Source organism: Anoplopoma fimbria, chromosome 14, assembly GCF_027596085.1.
Source record: "Anoplopoma fimbria isolate UVic2021 breed Golden Eagle Sablefish chromosome 14, Afim_UVic_2022, whole genome shotgun sequence".
Lineage (NCBI taxonomy): Eukaryota > Metazoa > Chordata > Actinopteri > Perciformes > Anoplopomatidae > Anoplopoma > Anoplopoma fimbria.
Genome location: NC_072462.1, coordinates 7744872 through 7762158, shown reverse-complemented (window position 1 = coordinate 7762158; position 17287 = coordinate 7744872). Strand labels below are relative to the sequence as shown.

Sequence of the window (17287 nt, the reverse complement as noted above, 5' to 3'; positions counted from 1 at the left end):
TGTAACTTAATGGAGAACGCTTTAAAGGATGTCAAGTGGATTAATTTTACAGCCATTCAAAGTGGAAAAAAAGAAATAAATCCAATGTGATGATGTGAATTACAGAACATATAGCATTTCATAAGGCCAACTTGCTGAAATTATATGGATTTTATTAGATGAGTTGCTTCTCATCTAATAAGGAATATACAGCAACTTTCTTATTTAGCTAACTTAATTTGTAAGTTGTTGCTTTTGGTTTAAAGTGAGTTAAGGCTTAGTTTGTACATGATTAAAACTAGAATTACAGCCTCCTGGTCGTATACCTCCGCCAATTAATCACGTTGCAGTTTACATCCATGTCTGTCCAAAATGTCATCACTTTATCCTATTAGACGTTGAGTTGTTAATTGATACTTAAGTATAACTCTAAATACTTGTTATATATATTATTTTTAATTTTAAATGTAAAATGTTCTCTGGTTTTTATTCATCTGTTGAAATGATTTAAATGACACTTAAAATATAAGTGGGAAATGCATGCTTTTATCTAATATTTTTTGTGAAAAGAAGTTTTTTTTATTTTTTATTTTTACAGCTGTTTTTATTTAGTTTTTAAATGTACAGCACTTTGAGATATATAGTCTGTATGGAATGTGCTATACAAATAAAGATTATTATTATTATTATATTTTGTACATGTAGTCTTGAGTTATGGCCACTATTCAACTTGATCAGTTCATTCTTGAGTCAAGTTGGAAGTTTAAAGAAATTTGCTGAAGGTGTTCCTGAGATATCACAGACGGACTACTTGAAAACACAATGCTTCCGTCTACGGTTGTCACCGGTGCATCACGAGTTTACTGGGTCAAACAGCAGATATGGATGATACATTTCCCCTTTGAAAAAAGAAAAAAAAGAAGCTATGATTTAATTTATCTTATCCCTGAATAAACTGCTGAAATTATATGGATTTGTACAGCAGTTTGGGAAGGCCAGACAATAAGTCTAAAGTTGGTTTGATAAAATTAATAATGAAATAGATTTACCTTCCTTCTTGCTCTTTTTAGATATGGGTTAACTTTTCCCCTTTTACGATTTTAAAAACAGCTAAGATAAGATAAAATAAGATAATCCTTTATTAGTCCCGCAGCGGTGAAATTTACAGGATTTACAGCAGCATAGAGTATAGTATAGAGTATAGCTAGCGGACTGAGAGGAGATTTTCTCTGCATTAGAAGAAAACAAGTAGACTGGATTAGAATCGCTCACTGCACTTTTACAAAACCCGCATTCAATGTCGTATTGTAGTGGGGAAAAAAAACAAACGGATAAAGAGATTTGTAGATAATTCTCAAATACTTTATACAAAATTCATTATTGAGAATGTTCACATGGTGACGACAACACATACAAAGAAAACACCACACATATGCAGTTACAATGACTTGTTAACTTTTGCAGTGATTTAGTGGTAGTGCAAGGGTTAACAAATATAGAAAATTTTAAAATAAAAAGAACATTTGTAGCTTGGCACAAGGAACGTGTATATCAAAGAATGGCGATGAGACGTCTGTATTCACAACGCATAACGTCCTGTAACAGAGAGGAGCAAAGAGTTTCTACAGTCGGTTTTAAAAATGTGCACACACAGAGGTTCTCACATTACAGAAATACCCATCCTTCATTAAAAGTAACACTTTAATATTCTTCATGTAGGAGCAAATTCACTGGCACACGTCTCACTGTATATCATGACTGACAGAGGATTCACAGGAAGCATTTGAAAATCATAACACAAAGTATAACAGGCTGCAAAGAAATCCCAGCCTAGAAATAAAGATACGACATTTTGCAATATCATCAACGATAAAAAGTAGAAAAAATGATAAGGAGAATCACTTGGAAAACTTATTTGACATCATTATGGGCAAAAAACAAACTGTCCGGTTCCTCATTGCTGAGAGCCGAAGGAAATACAAGGAAATACTAAATAAATTTAAAAAAGAGAAACATCATATATATATTTTTAACTTAAGTAAGGCCACTCATAGACAGAGCAGTAATGTAAACCAGAAGTAATTCTATACTCGCATTCAAATGTTCAGATATCCTTTTGGAAGAAAAAGTTGTTACCTGAAAGTTTAACATATATATTTCTTAACTAAAAATGAAACGATTCTAAAATACATCTATCGCTAGTGCAGTCAATGACACAAGTCGCCACCAACAAACGCTAGCTTGTCACTTTATTCTGACTTCTGACTCGGGTCTGACAGACCACCTGGCAGTGAACAACATTATTAAACTGCAGTCTTTGAAAAAGCACGAACAAAAATAAATATGTATAAAAATAAATAAATAAAATGGCTGCTGATGGAGCTTATAGTTTGGACGTGAATGTGGCTGAAACAGGATTCACCTTTCACATACTGGGGTCAACACTGTTGGTGTCACTTTTCACTAGGTTTTGCTTGGAATCATTATGTTGTTGATTTCCCCACAGATAGATTACATACTGATCATATCACTGTGGTGTTTCCCGGGAAACGGGGATTGGAACTTAACATGGCAAGGCACACATTTAACTGAATCGTTTAATCTAAGGGGTATAATTAAGGGGTTATTAGTTTAAGTACCATCTACTGAGACATTACTTGTGAAAGTGGTACAATGTTTCATCAGCTTTACTTCAATGTATTTCATTATTAACAGACCATAAAAAGTAGGCCTGTCTCCTTTCTACCAGCCATTCATTCATCCAAACTAAAAACCCCTTCATGAGATAAAACCACACAGAGGATTTTTTCACATCGACTTGAACCGTCACAGTGGAGCTACAGAACAGGGTGTTCACTTTGTCTTTACGTCACACATTCACAGTTTGCAGAGTGTAAGGCATTAAAAAAACCCACAGCCAGGGTTTGAGGGGGTTCAGGTTGGAGGTGGGGGGAGGGGGGGTTATTGCACAACAACACTTGGGAGGCCTGGGACCTCTGTTAGGCCTGGCGTCCTCCGTTCTCTCCGAGGCTGTGGCGTGCACGCGCTGCGAAGCTCCAGCGGATGAGGAGAGAGAGGGGGGAGAACAAAGAGGTTGAAAGACAGGAGTAAGTGGTTGCAGCCTGATAGAAACAGCTGGTGAGTGTGAAGCTTGAGGGGGTGTGTGTGTGTGTGTGTGTGTGTGTGTGTGTGTGTGTGTGTGTGTGTGTGTGTGTGCTCTGTAAATATACCGGGAGTGAGTGTTTGTCCCGCCCAAAAAATAGTGCGAAGGTGACAAGTGTGTCAGTGCCGCAAAAACAGTCAACAGCAGCTAAGACACACGAAAGGTCAACGAGGGAATCATCCTCCATCTACGGAGGAAAAAGACCATCACATGAGATCCTCCTCTCTTATCGTGAAACCAGGATTACTCCCGTCCCTCCTGTCTTTACCCCCCCCCATTCCAGCTCCCCTCATCTGCCCTCCTCAGCTGAGCGGGTCTCCGATTTCAGCCTCACGAACTCCTTGGCCACGTCGTCGTTGGAGCGCTGCGAGAGGATGCGCATGGCCGTGAGGCCCGTGTCGTCCATGTGGATGCGCTGGCCCAGCGGGCACCAGCACGCGCAGTGACCCTTCCCCGCGATGTCCCTCAGTTGCACCACGGCTAGGCCGACCACTCGGTCCGCCCGGCCGAAGCAGTAGTCCTTGACGCAGAGCTGCAGCTCGTAGCACTCGAAGCCTTCCTGGTTGCCCAGGACGCTGTGGAGGGGGGGAGAAAGAGAGAGAGAGAGAGAGAGAGATAGAGAAAGAGAACGCAGAGGTTTGAGCATCACAGTTGTTCAACACGTCAGCAGGTTGGTCAACTTGAAGCTGCATCAAACAGATGAACCCTGAGTGTTACTGTGGATGCTCTAGATCTATGGTGGCCAAACTACACCCCGCAGTGAATATTTTAAAATGAACTAGAATACTTCACTGGACGTACACTGCACATCCTAGAGTAAATACTAAAAATATATTCATTTTTGTGTAATGATCTCCGTCTTAGGCTTTTGACCCAAAATAAATTATATTATATATAATATTTCTGCCTGTTCGGTTTGTAACATAATAATATTGGAATCATAATATTTTAATTGGGCACAGTATTACAGATTTATTTAAATTAATTGGATTTAAATTTAAGAGCGGCAGATGAACTTTGTGCATACACCAACAAACAACTGTATGTCAGACTTAAACTGTTAATAACTGTTACTTTGATAGATTTTTTTCATGGCACATTGGGTTTTCTAGTCTAGACACACTGTTGTTGTTTTTTTTTTGCTGTGTAACTCGTTGAAAACAACACATTGTTTGGTCCGTAACTCCTTTTCCTTTTTACAGCCCACAATTAAAAAAATAAAATAATAATAATAGTGGAAAAGTTTCATTCACAATTTCCCAGAGCTCACTGTCCATACAAAAATATATATAATTTACCGTCAACTAAAATAATTTTAATAAGAGAAGCTGAAACCAGAAAATGTTTGCCATGTTTGCTAAATAAAAATGAAATAAATCATTACAATTAAACAAATAATTCATCAAAACAAGCGGGGATCAATTGCAGCTCTAGATTTAAGTATGAAATCCACACTTTGACCCAGCACCAGCATTACTGATGTCACATAACATCATTCTGAGTACAGAAGGTCAAATTCTTCAAACATCTGACTCGTGTGAAAAACCCAACTGTACATTTAGTCTAATAATAAACATGATATGAAGACAGAAACAATAACATAGCTGATGTTGGATAGCAACACAAAAATAATGAAGAAAATAGATTTCTGTGGTTGTTCTTTTCTTTATTCATGGACAAACAAAACAAAAGCAGGTACGGTACTTACAAGTGGAAGATCTCGTTGAACTTGGGAGACCAGCTGTTATTCTTGGACTTGGTCTGGAATTTGCGTTTCTTGTCGCTGAGGTGAGGCCCGATCATGGTGACTTCCACGAAGGGCCGGAACATGCCGGACGTCTGCCACTTTAGATCGTTGGCTCCCATGACTAAATGTGATGCAATCAAAAGTGAGTGCGTGGCTGAAAAAAATGATACATACTTAGCATTGTGTTTAGAAAACTCAAACAGACCTTTGACAGTTACTTTACGCTCCCTGTTCCCAGGGTGAGTATGCAGCTCGATCTGGATGGACACCTCGCCTATTGGCTTGTCCACACCTGAACCTGGTTTAAACGCACACCCAGAGACATCAGTGAGCTTTGAATTGGCCTGATGCAGGCAGATGATACACTTTGATTTATAATGCTGATTCAGTATGAAAAGGGGGATGCAGGTGGAGGGGTTGGGTTCAGGATTAACCTCACCCACCTTGGCGGGAAAGAGAGACAAAACTTAAAAAAGTACAAAGAGAGAGCAGGTGGGGTGGGGGTGGGGGTGAAAGGGCTGGCAGATGATTCAAACTGAAACTTACCCCTGCTGGGCTGTACTTTCTCACTGGGAGTTAACCTAATACCCTTCCCGTTGTGCACTGACAAAGAGGCAGCACAGGAGATAAAGAAAAGAGAGCAATGTCAAAGAAATGTCCACCCATAAACACGGGTGCCAAACCAAAAGGAGGGAATATTCAGCCTGTGTTTAACATGCACACATACTGCCCTCTGCAGGTCCACCATGGGAAATGCATTCTCCCTCTACCCATTTAGATGTGTCATAAGGTAGCGGTCTGAACTACCTTGTGCGTGCTGGGTGGTCACAAAGGTCTGGATGAGTGTGTCCGTGGTCTGGGTGTAGAGGGACAGGGCGTGGCGTAGAGAGGACAGCTCGGGGCTCTTCTCCAGGAACGCCTTCTTCAGCCCGTTGCCTCCTGCGTGGAAGTATTGCTACAGAGGAAACAGAGGGTGAGGCGTCCATATAAACATCTAGAGGAACAACTGGAGGTTTGCTTAATTTGGTGTAATAAGGCAGTTGCACCCGAAAACACCGTCCCAACCATCAACTTCATCGTTGCAGAAACCTAGCGCCCACCCTCCAGTTCTGCATCAGGTAAACACTGTTAGCACTTTTGCCGTAGTTTGCACTGATAGCTCTTTTAGCACCGTTAGCTGCAAGGCTGCCGGCTCAGCAATGTTGAGAGCAGTTAAGAGGCTACAGAAATGCTCCAAATCTTGGATTTAGCAAATTTAAAAACCAAGTTCATTCAAGTAAATAGAAAAAAAAAAATGTCATCACGGCAGCAGAAGCTGCAAAAATAAGGTCTGAATTATCCTATAACTGAGCAAACAATCACTGTATTTCCTGGTGATCCATTTGAAACTAAAATAGCAGCAAAAACTGTTGGTTAGGTTTTACATCAACAGAACCAATTCAACATTTGTCTAAAAATGATCCAGCTCACTTCACCCCTCATTTCATCCACTTTAACCTCCACACGCTTCTCTTCCTGTTAAATCAGACAGCTTATGGTCACGAGCTGCCTGCATGACCGCTCAGGCTACTTGTTCAATGGATGAATAGTTGATGAGGCTAATTTGACCCGTCTACCCAGCATCCTGATGAAACCAAAGCCCCAGTATAAACTGACCTTGATAGTGTCCAGTGCCACGTCCATGACAGCACACTGCCTGGGAGACAGGCTTTTAGCCTCGCCTGCCATGTGATCCTGCACATCCAGATGATGAGTAAAGAGATGCCACAAACATAGATGAGTGATCTTTGTATAACACTGGGGGAATTTAACAAGGTGTCAAATTATGAAAACATTATGATACCTTGAGTTTGGAGAGCTGGCCCAGTTCTTTAGCAGCCGAGAGAATCTGTGCTCCCTGGGAGAAAATATAAAGAAAATTGAGTCGCTGCTCTTCATCGTCATTCTTTTTGAAGAGCCAAATTAGTAAAAAAAACATTGCTGAGCTTACAAAGGTATCGCTGCCCTGTGGCAGGACGATAGTCTTCTCCAAGCTGCTCATTACGATCCTCCACAGCTCCTTGAGCACCCGCTTCAATACAGTCTTCTCACATACGGTGGCGAACAGTGTGAGCCTGAGGGGAACATGCAAACACACACAAATAAACACCAGTTGATTGGGCACGTGGACTGTAAAGGACAAAAGATAAATGTTGATGCAGTTCATCATCAAAAGAACACTAAAATCTTGATCCACTCACTTTCCGTCCAAGAAATCCATGAGTGGCCGCAGCATGTTGTCAGAGTCGGCGTCCACCTGGTTCTTGTTGTTGGCGTTGAGCGGCCCTTTGATCTGGTACAGCAGCGACGCCATTTGTCGCATGCAATCGTTGATGCGGCTCTGGAAACTACAATGAGAAAGAACATTTTTAATACGACACCAAGGCGCATGCGATTACTGATTTCACCGTAAACGTTCCCGCGCGTGTTTGTGTCTCTGTTTGGCGGTCAGGATTAAGCTACCTGTTCCCGAATGTGCTGCTGAGCTCATCCAACACGTTGTTCAGCTTCACCTGCAGGTCATTCAGTAAGCCACTGGCCTCAGTGTCCATCTGCAGAGAGACAGGGAGACAGAATCCAAGCAGGTCATTTGTTAGAATTTGATTGAGCGCCATTTATTGCATATAATGACAAAAAGTTCAAAAGATGTCAAATGGAAAAACTTGAAAATGCAGGGAAAATAAGAATAACATAGCACTCTTGGCTTTCATTTCATATTTGCACCCAAATGAACTTGAAAGCTGCACGCAAAAGCTAGAGGCTACAAATGGCAGCGAGAATTTGAAGTTTTAAAAAAAATGGAACTACCGTAACCATTAAACCAAGGGATACCAAAGGGATGAGAGAGGCAGGTTGTACTGTAATCCTCTGTATCAGAGACATGTCTATCACAAACCCTGTGATTGTAATTCTTAAAGAGTATTAAAATAAAAAAATCAATACATTCATCCCAACAAACCCACCTTTGTACCAGCAGACTCCAACTTTTGCAGGGAGCACAAAAAAATTAAATAAAAGTTTAATACTGCAAGGGAAGTGCGTCTTACCAGTTTTACAAGCTCAGCTGTTACTATGGTGAGAGGCAACAGAAACGCTCCCTATCTCTTATTTAACACAAAATTTATTTATGCTCATGGCAAAAATGTATTTCATCGGGGTCAAAAAAAAAAAGGTACAAATTTAATAGTGAATAGAACTAGTGTATTTCCTGATGATCCATTTGAAACTTCTGAGCAAAAACACCGACTGTAGCTCTAAAAAGTAGGGAAAAAAATCATTAAAATTCAACACATACATTGGGGCAAAACCCACCTTTTTACCAGCAGTCTCCAACTTTTGAAGGGAGCAAAAAATAAATAAAAAAAGTTTAATACTGCAGGAGATGTGCGTCTTCAAAGTCTCACAAGCACAGGGCGAGGGAACAAGTAGGAAAAAGTGGTTTACCTCCAGTATACCTGACCCAAGGTATACTGTGGCTTCATCTAAATAAACACAGCCTGCAGGAGAGCTAAGCCGTACTGATGGAGCCATGCTGTGGCTCATTAAGCGTACGATCCAATGGACCTTTTTGATTCATGGCCTGTCAGGATGGCGGGGGTGCCATTAGAGAGGAGAGACTGAGTGGTTTCGGCTGCGCATCACAAAGGGAAGGCTTCAGGGGAGGAAAGGCAGCTAGGAATGGATTGTTTGTAATGTGCTGTATATGTTTTTATTCTACCTGGGGGTATAAACACTCATGAGTCTGTTTGCCTAAACTCACCGTCCTGTCTCCAAGTGCACCGTCAGCCTGGGACAGCACGGCCCAGGTGGAGGGTAACACAGGAAAACCTCAATTAACTCGTTTCCCGTTTGGAAATTAACTTTAATTCACATTAAGTGCTGTGGCTGCAGATGCCTGTATGTGTGTGACCTACCTTTTCCACTGGTTCATCCATCTTTGTGTGAAGAGAATGTTTTGGGATTTAATAAAATATAGAAAGAAAAAACACTTGAAATTAAAACTGAACAGAACAAATACTGCAGGTTTTTCCACACTGGAAAGCATTTGTATTTTGTAATACCCACCTTCTCCTTGTCGGTCTATTGCAAAAAAGCAAACAAACAAACGGGAACACAAATTAAAGAAAATAAAAACAACGAAAAATTCAGAATGAATCTTTTGTTTCAGGGAAAATGAGTGACCGGTTTTTAGGAAGGAAAACGCCACTGAAAGAGGGTTAAAAAAACTGGAGGTGGGAATGACCACGGATGACGTGTTAGAAACCGCACACAATAAACCATGATAACCACGGGGACGTCTGGTGTCAGTAGGACTGAGTGTCACAGAGATGTTGCTGTGAGTGGGAACAACAGGGCACACGAGAATGACATGAGACTCCTGAGGATGACCGCAACAAACCTCAACCTCATTTTTTTCCACATCTTCCCCTACATCTTCCTCCTCCTCCTCCTCCTCACTCTCCTCAAACTAGTTGTGGCAGCGGAAAAGACAACACAACATAATTTAGTCCCACTGCTGCAAAATTCCACAACCATCTTCAACAAAGTTTGCTCTTTTGAGGTGATTTCAGCGCCTTTCTTTCCCCCAAAAAATATTACATGTGATGCAATATTTCATTTGCAGAGAAGGCCATTTGAGTAGATGCAGACATGCTTCATGAAACATGTTTGCATGTACGGGGAACTTGCCTGCCATGCTGGCATTCTATTGTTGTGCTAGAAAAGAGAGGAAAAAACATGATTGTGACTTTATTCTCCTCTGAAAAAATACATTTAAGTTTATAAGGCCCTGCAAGGGCTAAACGCAGTTACTGCATATTTGGTGGGAATTGAGTTAGAACTTACTGTTGTACTCTCTGCCACAGAGAGACACTCGAACTAGCTACACAAGAGAGCCACCGCGGGCATGTGTGTCTCTTGATATAAACTAACTTTGTATTAGACTGGTAAGCACCATCATCACAGTTTTGTAATTGCAAAAGAATGAAGGGACATGGACGATACAAAAGCAGGGTGAATGGTAAAAATCTGTTCAGCTACTGCAGTGAGATATCAATGTCAAAGGTCAGGAAAACTGCCTTTCCCCTCAAATTTGAGGGCGTATGGAGGAGTATAACATCAATGAGCCAAGTGAGTGATTTCAACATACTGACTCAGGGAACATTAGTTCAACATTTGACCTAGTGAGAAAACATCATCAGAAGACAACATAAGGTTATTGAAACGTCCCCCTAGGGTGTCACACAGGACCCTGTTAGCAAAGATACCCTTTGCTACCTCAGCTAGCCTTAGCTACAGCTCAAACTAAATTTGTAGATTGATTTTTCCCTAGGTGTCATCTGCAAAAGAAAATGACCCATTACTAAATTAGAGAGAAGCTGAGTCCAAGACAGGAAGGGGGGAAAAAAACGTCAAAAAATGGGCCCACGGATAGCTAGCTACATCAGAAGTACAGTAACTGTTCCAACTGCCTACCATTGTTTTAGTATTTTTTGTATTTTGAATTTTTCTCCATGCTAGCAGCAATTTGTTCATCCCCTGAATTTTTTTCCCCAGCACCACAATGGCGTTGACATCCGTGGTGCTGAATAAAATAGCTCAACGACAAATTATAATTATTTGATAATCATCTGACTGTCCATCCAACGCCACCATCAGGTCAGAACTCTTACTGTCCACTACTTGGTTTATTCCCATCAACGTCAACGTAGTTACTAGACTAAAACAGACTAGAACAGGCTACTGTAAATACTAATACGGGGTTGGCTATGTAATTATTGTGGATACACTAGTCTACTAACAGTGAATCTAATCTGCTACCCGCCCACAGTACGAACCGGAGCCTTTGCTTCCTCATCCTCTGCTACGACGTGCTGTCCAAGCCAGAGCAAAGGGAAATAATCAATACGGAGGCGCACTGCGCACCATTAAACTGATTAAACATAAAAAATATGTGTCTTTTAATATGGACATATATCTTCCCATGCTCAGACGGTGATGGAAACCTACCTCCTCCTCCTCTCCTGCCTCCTCCTTCTCTTCTTCTTCCTCTTCCCCCACTTCATTGAGCTTTAATTGTAAAGTGAATGCACTGGTTGAAACTTTAGCTACAATATCCAAGAGCTACCATCCTATAGCTGACCAAGCACTACATACTAAAAATAGAGCAAGGTAGGGATTCAAAGCAGAGGGAGTTCAAAGATGACAGAGAAGCTATTGTTTCTCCTAACTGCAGTTACACTGAGAACCCTTTTAAATTCCTTTTAGATTCATCTAGATCCTACCCAGGGGGTTCTACCTAGATCCCTTTTGAATTCCAAAGGTTTTATATAGAACCCATCAAGGGGGTTATTCAGAGAACACTTTAAAATCATATAGAAGTTTCACCTAGAACCCACCCAGAGGGTTCCACAGAAAACCCTTTAATATTCCAAGGGTTTCATCTAGAACCCACCTAAAAGGTTCATCCAAGAACCCTTTTAAATGTCAAGGGTTTCATCAAGAACCCACCCAGGGAGTTCTACCAGGAACCCTGCTATATTCCAAGGGTTTGAAGACATTAATAGAGGATGTGAGTTAATAACTGTCTCAATGTTCTCCTACCAATGAGTTTCTGATCTTTTGTCAGTGTTGATCTTTTCTTATGCTTTCACTGACAGCATCACATCAGACACCTTGATGTCGTTTAGAGCTTTTAAGCATCTTCCACTACAACCTCTTCAAGAGTTAAGACTACTTCCTGATCCAGCTCTACCAGGAATCTACTCCACATGGTCTCAACTACCACTACTGTACATACCAGAGCTTCTTCTGTTGCAGTCTGATACACCAGAGACACAAATACAACTGTTTACCATCAACCGCCTCTAGAAGACACACTTTTCCTGCTCGAGTAAGAAATGTTTAGTCGTTTAGTCAGTTTATGTTTTTTATTTGAGCCATTAAGGGATTAATAATTTCAGACTGTTATATTAATCCATCAATAACCGATGCATAGCACATTATCCATTCACGCCGTTTGTCTTACCTGTTTGGCACCCATCGACTCAAACATCTTCTCCAGCTGGATCCTTAACTGCTGCACATTATTCAACAGGACACATGGCTGCCAGAGGACACGGGAAGAGACAGACATACGCAGAGATATTACACACATGTGATTGCAATCACTGCTTATTTACGTATTATTATTCAATTTTGGAAACACTAGTATAATCTAATCTAGTTTGTTGATGTAATGATGGAGCCACTGAAGGGTCTGTCAAATGTAAAAACTATCCTCAAAATGGAAATATGAATTAATAAGTAAACCACAGCAGTTACTTTAAAATGCCTGATCTTAGTATTTAAATCCCAAAACGATTGTAAAGGTGTTGACAACTTACAATCTTCTCCTTGTCGATATAAGTAGGAAAACTCTTGGTCAGTATGGCACTGTACTGCAGGAGAACTTTGGCAATAGTCTGTAGGTGAAGAGGAAGAAATGCATTAAAACAGCATGAAACAAAATTTTATTTGAAACAATTTAAAATCCAATTACTTATTTATCATACAACCTTTTCCAGTGGGGACTATAGAGTATGTCTTAAATATCCCACCAACTACTATATTACAAACATCCCCAAATGCCCTGTAATGTATTCTTTGTCATGCAGGAAAGCAAATGAAGGACAGGACAGCATAACACTGCGCTTTCCCTCAGGAGGGGAGTATTAAGTCTAATTCAACATTTATTTTTAATGAGGAAATATCAAATTCCCTTTAGAAAAATAAAAAAATGAAAAAAGTGTCTCTCCAGAGGCCAGACAATGCTGTTTTGTCATTCACCTCATATCTTATGCTGTTTTAAAAAAAACTACCACAGCTGCTTTGTGATCATAGACTGACAATTCATTATCAATTCAGTAAAATGTAAGACCCAAATCCACAACACGTTTCATGTAGCTTCTGAGTTACAAACAAGAGCTCTGTGCAGTCAAAGTCAAAGTCAAATCCTGTGTGTTGTATTTGGGAGCAGCTTTTAAACTTTCACCATCCAGTGTAGAGGGCATACCTTGGAGAAGCGGCGGCTGTACTGAGCCATGACGTTAGGGTCGGGACAGTCCAGTTTCTTGATGATCTCAAAGCTCTGGTTGAGCTGGGTGAAGATGTCCACCACAGAGCAGGAGAAGAGAGCATGCTCAGAGGTCTGCTGGAACTAAGACAAGGGAAAAAACACACAAAGAAATACATTAACAGCACCTACACTCTTAGAAATAAAAGGTCCTAACTAGAACCATATAGGGTTCTTTGGTTTGTCTGCATATGAGAACCCTTTTTGGATCCTGGTAGAAACTTTTGGAAAGGCTCCATTTGGTACAATTTCAGAGGGTTCTACCTATATAAAGGGTTATATTTTGAACTTTCTGTGAAAGGTTCCATCCAAGACCCCCTGTGAAAGGTTCTACAGAGACCCCATCTTTGGTGAAATGGTTCTGCCAAGAACCGTCCCTTGAGGTTCAATCCAGAACCTTTCCACCTTCTAAGGGTGTTAACAAGAATCAACACTGAGGGGTTCTACCGAGAACCAAATTATATTCCAAGGGATTCATCTAGAACCCACAGGTTCTACAAACATATACATTTTTGAGGCACTTTGTGGAACCCACAAAGGGGGGGATCTACCCCAAAAATGTTTGATTCCAAGGTTTTCATCTGGAATCCACTGAGGCGTTTCTACCAAAAGCCCTAGGTTGCATCTAGAACTCACCCAGGGGGTTTAACCGAGAATTGTTTAAAATTCCAAAGGTTTCATCTAGAATCCCCTCCAAGAGGTTCTACTAAGAACAATTTTATATTCCAAGGATTTCATCTAGAACCCTAAAGGCCCAGGCTGATGCTGTGCAGCGCAACCCACAACAATGATGGTTCACAATCACAGTTTACAGGGGTCAGTTAGCTGGATTGTGGGCATTTTAACATCCATGCTTTCAACAATTCTTAAAGAGGTAACAACATTTCAAGAAGAAATATTAATTTTCTTACTCCATCTTTTTTGTCTCTCTCGAGGGCTCCATGCATAAACTCCATAGATACATCTTCATTTTCCTCCAACCACTGTAGCACAAATTGTAAGAACCATCTGCAAGGGAAAATAAGGTCAACATGAATTATTTTTAAAATGTATTTCTATTGTATTGGTATGATCCCCTTTACTATTACTTAGGTGGGGGATCAATCAATTTGATAATCACAAAGATGTTTTGGGAAAATAAATGTAATCCCCTGTGCCGCGAATAAGTCAAAATAACTTACGATGGGTAGTCTGGAACGACGCCCTTAAAGTTCGGCAGCTCCTTGACATATTCATTGTAGAGCCACTTGACTTTGAAGTGCAGGTTCATGTAGTCGGTGCTCTTACACAGTCTGTTCTTCTCGTGCTCTGCATTTACAAAAGAAAACAAGAGCCTGTGATGAGGTTTTGCCAGAGGGTGGGAAAGAGTCATGCTTTTGAGTTGCATTATGGGGAGCATTAAGGATATTTGAGCGGCAATCAAAAAAGCAATTTTGGCCTCCAATGCAAAAAAAGTAGTTCTCCATGCAAGAAATGCAAGGGAGGGAGTTGGAGTGAGACGGCACCTGGACCAGAGGTGTGACCAGATATTCTTAGTTTATAAAAATGCAGCGCAGTGACTATACAGACATCTTATACACCAGACGAATGCTACTGAAGATAACAAGGACCTGCCAATGCACAATCAACCCAGACTGAAGCTGTTTAAATGATTGTCACTGTTAGTAGAGACTTGCAGCGTAGGTACTGGTCAAACAAAAAGTTTTGGTATCACGTCTATACTTCTGTCCGTGATCTGTCTCCTCTCTCTCCGTCACTCTCTCTCAATGTTGTCATGCACAATAGATGTGCACCACAAGAAATAATGGACTAATGCATATGATAATAAACAGACACAAAGCAAATCCTTTTTTCCAACACAAATAGTCTACTTGTAAGAAAACGTGAAACACTATATGTTTAACACTAAATTTAAACCTTATTTAATGATTGCTGCTTGTTTTAGGATGGGATCCGTAATTCCTGTGCCCATGCTATTTGCATAATAATAATAATAATCTCAATGAGTAAATAGAAAGTGAAAAATTTAATGAAAATGAAAATTGGGGCATATTGGAGGTAGAAAAGTATTTTCATCAGTTTGATGTAAGAAGACTGATCAATCTTGTTTATAGATAGATTATTAATCTGGACTCAGTCTTTACTTGGTCTCAACTGCCTTTGGACTTCGTCTTGACTCAGACTGGACTGGACCTGGTCTTGGACTTGACTTGGACTGCAGCCTGGAGCAATAGTAATGATCAGCTCAATTCTAACCAGGCACTTAAGTATCTTTTTAGTGACCCACTAAAAACTACTTCTGCTGTTAAACTTGAAGTATTCTTTGGTAGTGCTTCTGGAGAAAAATCTCTCAGGACTCATTCCATCTCTTTTTAAATTCATGCTGATTGGATATGAAGGGGCCACCACTTCAGCGCTGTAGTTGGTGAAAGGGATATTTAACAGTGAGGGTCTCTGTAGAGGATTCCTCTTGAGGACAGGGGCTGGGATAAACGCCGACTGCCTCTGGGGGCCGATGGTGCTGTACAGTACGGTGGAGCAGAGAGAAATCACAGAGAGGCTCCTGGGAGACATAAGCAGCTTTCACACACCACATGGTTATTACTTCTCTCTTTCACTGTACCGTTTCTACCCAGGAACCTGTCTTCTTCTCATTTCCAGTTTTAGCAGAGCTTCTCCTCTCTTTGACTTCTTATTTCCCTCCAACCCCTAAAGTTTTCCCAATAAACGACTGTGGCTCAGTGGTAGAGTGGGTTGTCCTTCAATTATAGGATCGGTGATTCGATCCCCATCTCGTTGGGCAAGGCACTTAACCCTAAATTGCTCCCCAAGCCTGTGCCATCAGTGTATGAATTGGTGTGTATGGGTGAATGACACATTTCAATTAGTGAGTCACTGTGGAAGCTATTTTAGATTTAGTCTCAGCCCTTAAGACGAAGATGGTTATTAGTTCTAGTCACATTTTAGTCATTTTTTATCCTTCATAGTTTTAGTTGAAGAAAAGTAATTACATCTTCGTCAACTTTGAGTCATTCATTTTGGTACTAATGTGTTCTTACGTAAAAAATTTTTTGCTGTTTAATGACGTCTGTGCCATCTCATTATCATCTAGCCTTGGACGTGGAAAAATAAAAAAAGGTAGTTGACAAAAACATTTTTGTCGTAGTTTAGTTACTGAAATTAAAACCAGTGAGTCTGGGGTCGGAGCCAAACTATAACTTGCTGTGTGCCGTCGATACAACACATCAAGTGATCATGAGTGGGCGGATGGATATCCGACAGTGGGTGCTGCTTACCTTCCATAGCATACTTCATGTCTTGAGCGAACAATGTCCACATGACCTCCGCTGACACCTTCCCTACGTTCAGCTCTTGGGGGAACCTGACAATTTGACAATGATAAAGAGTTGTAAACATTTAAAACTAAGCCTTAAAATAAATAGTCTACTGTCAATGTAGCAGGAAAATGAGACAGTAAAACTCAAGATGTTCTCAAAACTTTTCAGTGTATTAATTGCCTTTTCAAATAAAAGTAGTAAAAGATAATGTGATAGTTTTACTAACTGGTTGAGCACAGGCGTGTAGGAGTTCCTGTCCTCCTCGATGATGGAGACGATGAGCATGATTAGCTTGGGCCAGAAGTCCAAGTTCTTGATGCTTGGACCCTGCTCCTCCAAAGGAAGCTCCTCCTTGTTCTGGATGAGACAACAACGGGTCAGAGAGAGATCTAGCCTCACGGTGCTTTTACTTACTGATGCACTGGGGCACGGCTGGACGATCAGTCTGCAACTTACCGCATCGACGGGCTGGTACTGTCTGCTGTACAGCTCGTGGCAGTTGTTGAAGATGTAGTCATACGTAGAGTTGAGGCAGGCCTTGACACAGTCCCTCACCACCTGGCTGGCTCTCGGTGGAGACTGCAACTCCTGGACCTGAACACCAGATGGGAGATAGCAACACTGGAGTTGAATGACTGCAAAATAATTATTTACACTCACCTGAAGACAATTGCAAAGATAAAGGTAAAAAAATAATAATAATTAGAGCTATGGCAAAGTGTCCCATTTAATAATAATTTGCTGAGATCCTACAGTAGATAAAGAAAATTAAGATACATGAAACGCTGTTAGCTACCTTCATCCTGAAGAAGGTGATGCTGGTTAGAAGGTCCACGGTGGATTTCAAATCCTGCAGGCGATCCTTGCTGCTGGCAGGAAAGTGGTTCTACAGGAGAGAAACATTTACT

The 17287-nt window shown here is 40.8% G+C and overlaps 1 protein-coding gene across 2 annotated transcripts in view; it reads right to left on the bottom strand.

The window, feature by feature from the left end:
• Positions 1-1133: 1133 nt before the first annotated feature.
• Positions 1134-17287, bottom strand: part of LOC129102001 (protein unc-13 homolog B-like) — a 71688-nt gene continuing 55534 nt past the window's right edge. Inside the window, exons 22-40 of one of the 2 annotated variants that reach the window (XM_054611909.1) lie at positions 17176-17265; positions 16836-16973; positions 16606-16736; positions 16338-16423; positions 14223-14349; positions 13953-14049; positions 12982-13125; positions 12314-12391; positions 11956-12033; positions 7392-7480; positions 7130-7276; positions 6880-7003; positions 6733-6786; positions 6546-6623; positions 5697-5844; positions 5436-5492; positions 5095-5187; positions 4851-5010; positions 1134-3717 (exon numbers count right to left, since the gene is read on the bottom strand). In XM_054611909.1, the coding sequence (XP_054467884.1) occupies positions 3432-3717; positions 4851-5010; positions 5095-5187; positions 5436-5492; positions 5697-5844; positions 6546-6623; positions 6733-6786; positions 6880-7003; positions 7130-7276; positions 7392-7480; positions 11956-12033; positions 12314-12391; positions 12982-13125; positions 13953-14049; positions 14223-14349; positions 16338-16423; positions 16606-16736; positions 16836-16973; positions 17176-17265 (2205 nt within the window). In that variant the 3' untranslated portion in view covers positions 1134-3431. Of the gene's footprint in view, positions 3718-4850; positions 5011-5094; positions 5188-5435; positions 5493-5696; positions 5845-6545; positions 6624-6732; positions 7004-7129; positions 7277-7391; positions 7481-11955; positions 12034-12313; positions 12392-12981; positions 13126-13952; positions 14050-14222; positions 14350-16337; positions 16424-16605; positions 16737-16835; positions 16974-17175; positions 17266-17287 lie in introns of both variants that reach the window. The other variant, XM_054611908.1, reaches the window with a different exon arrangement.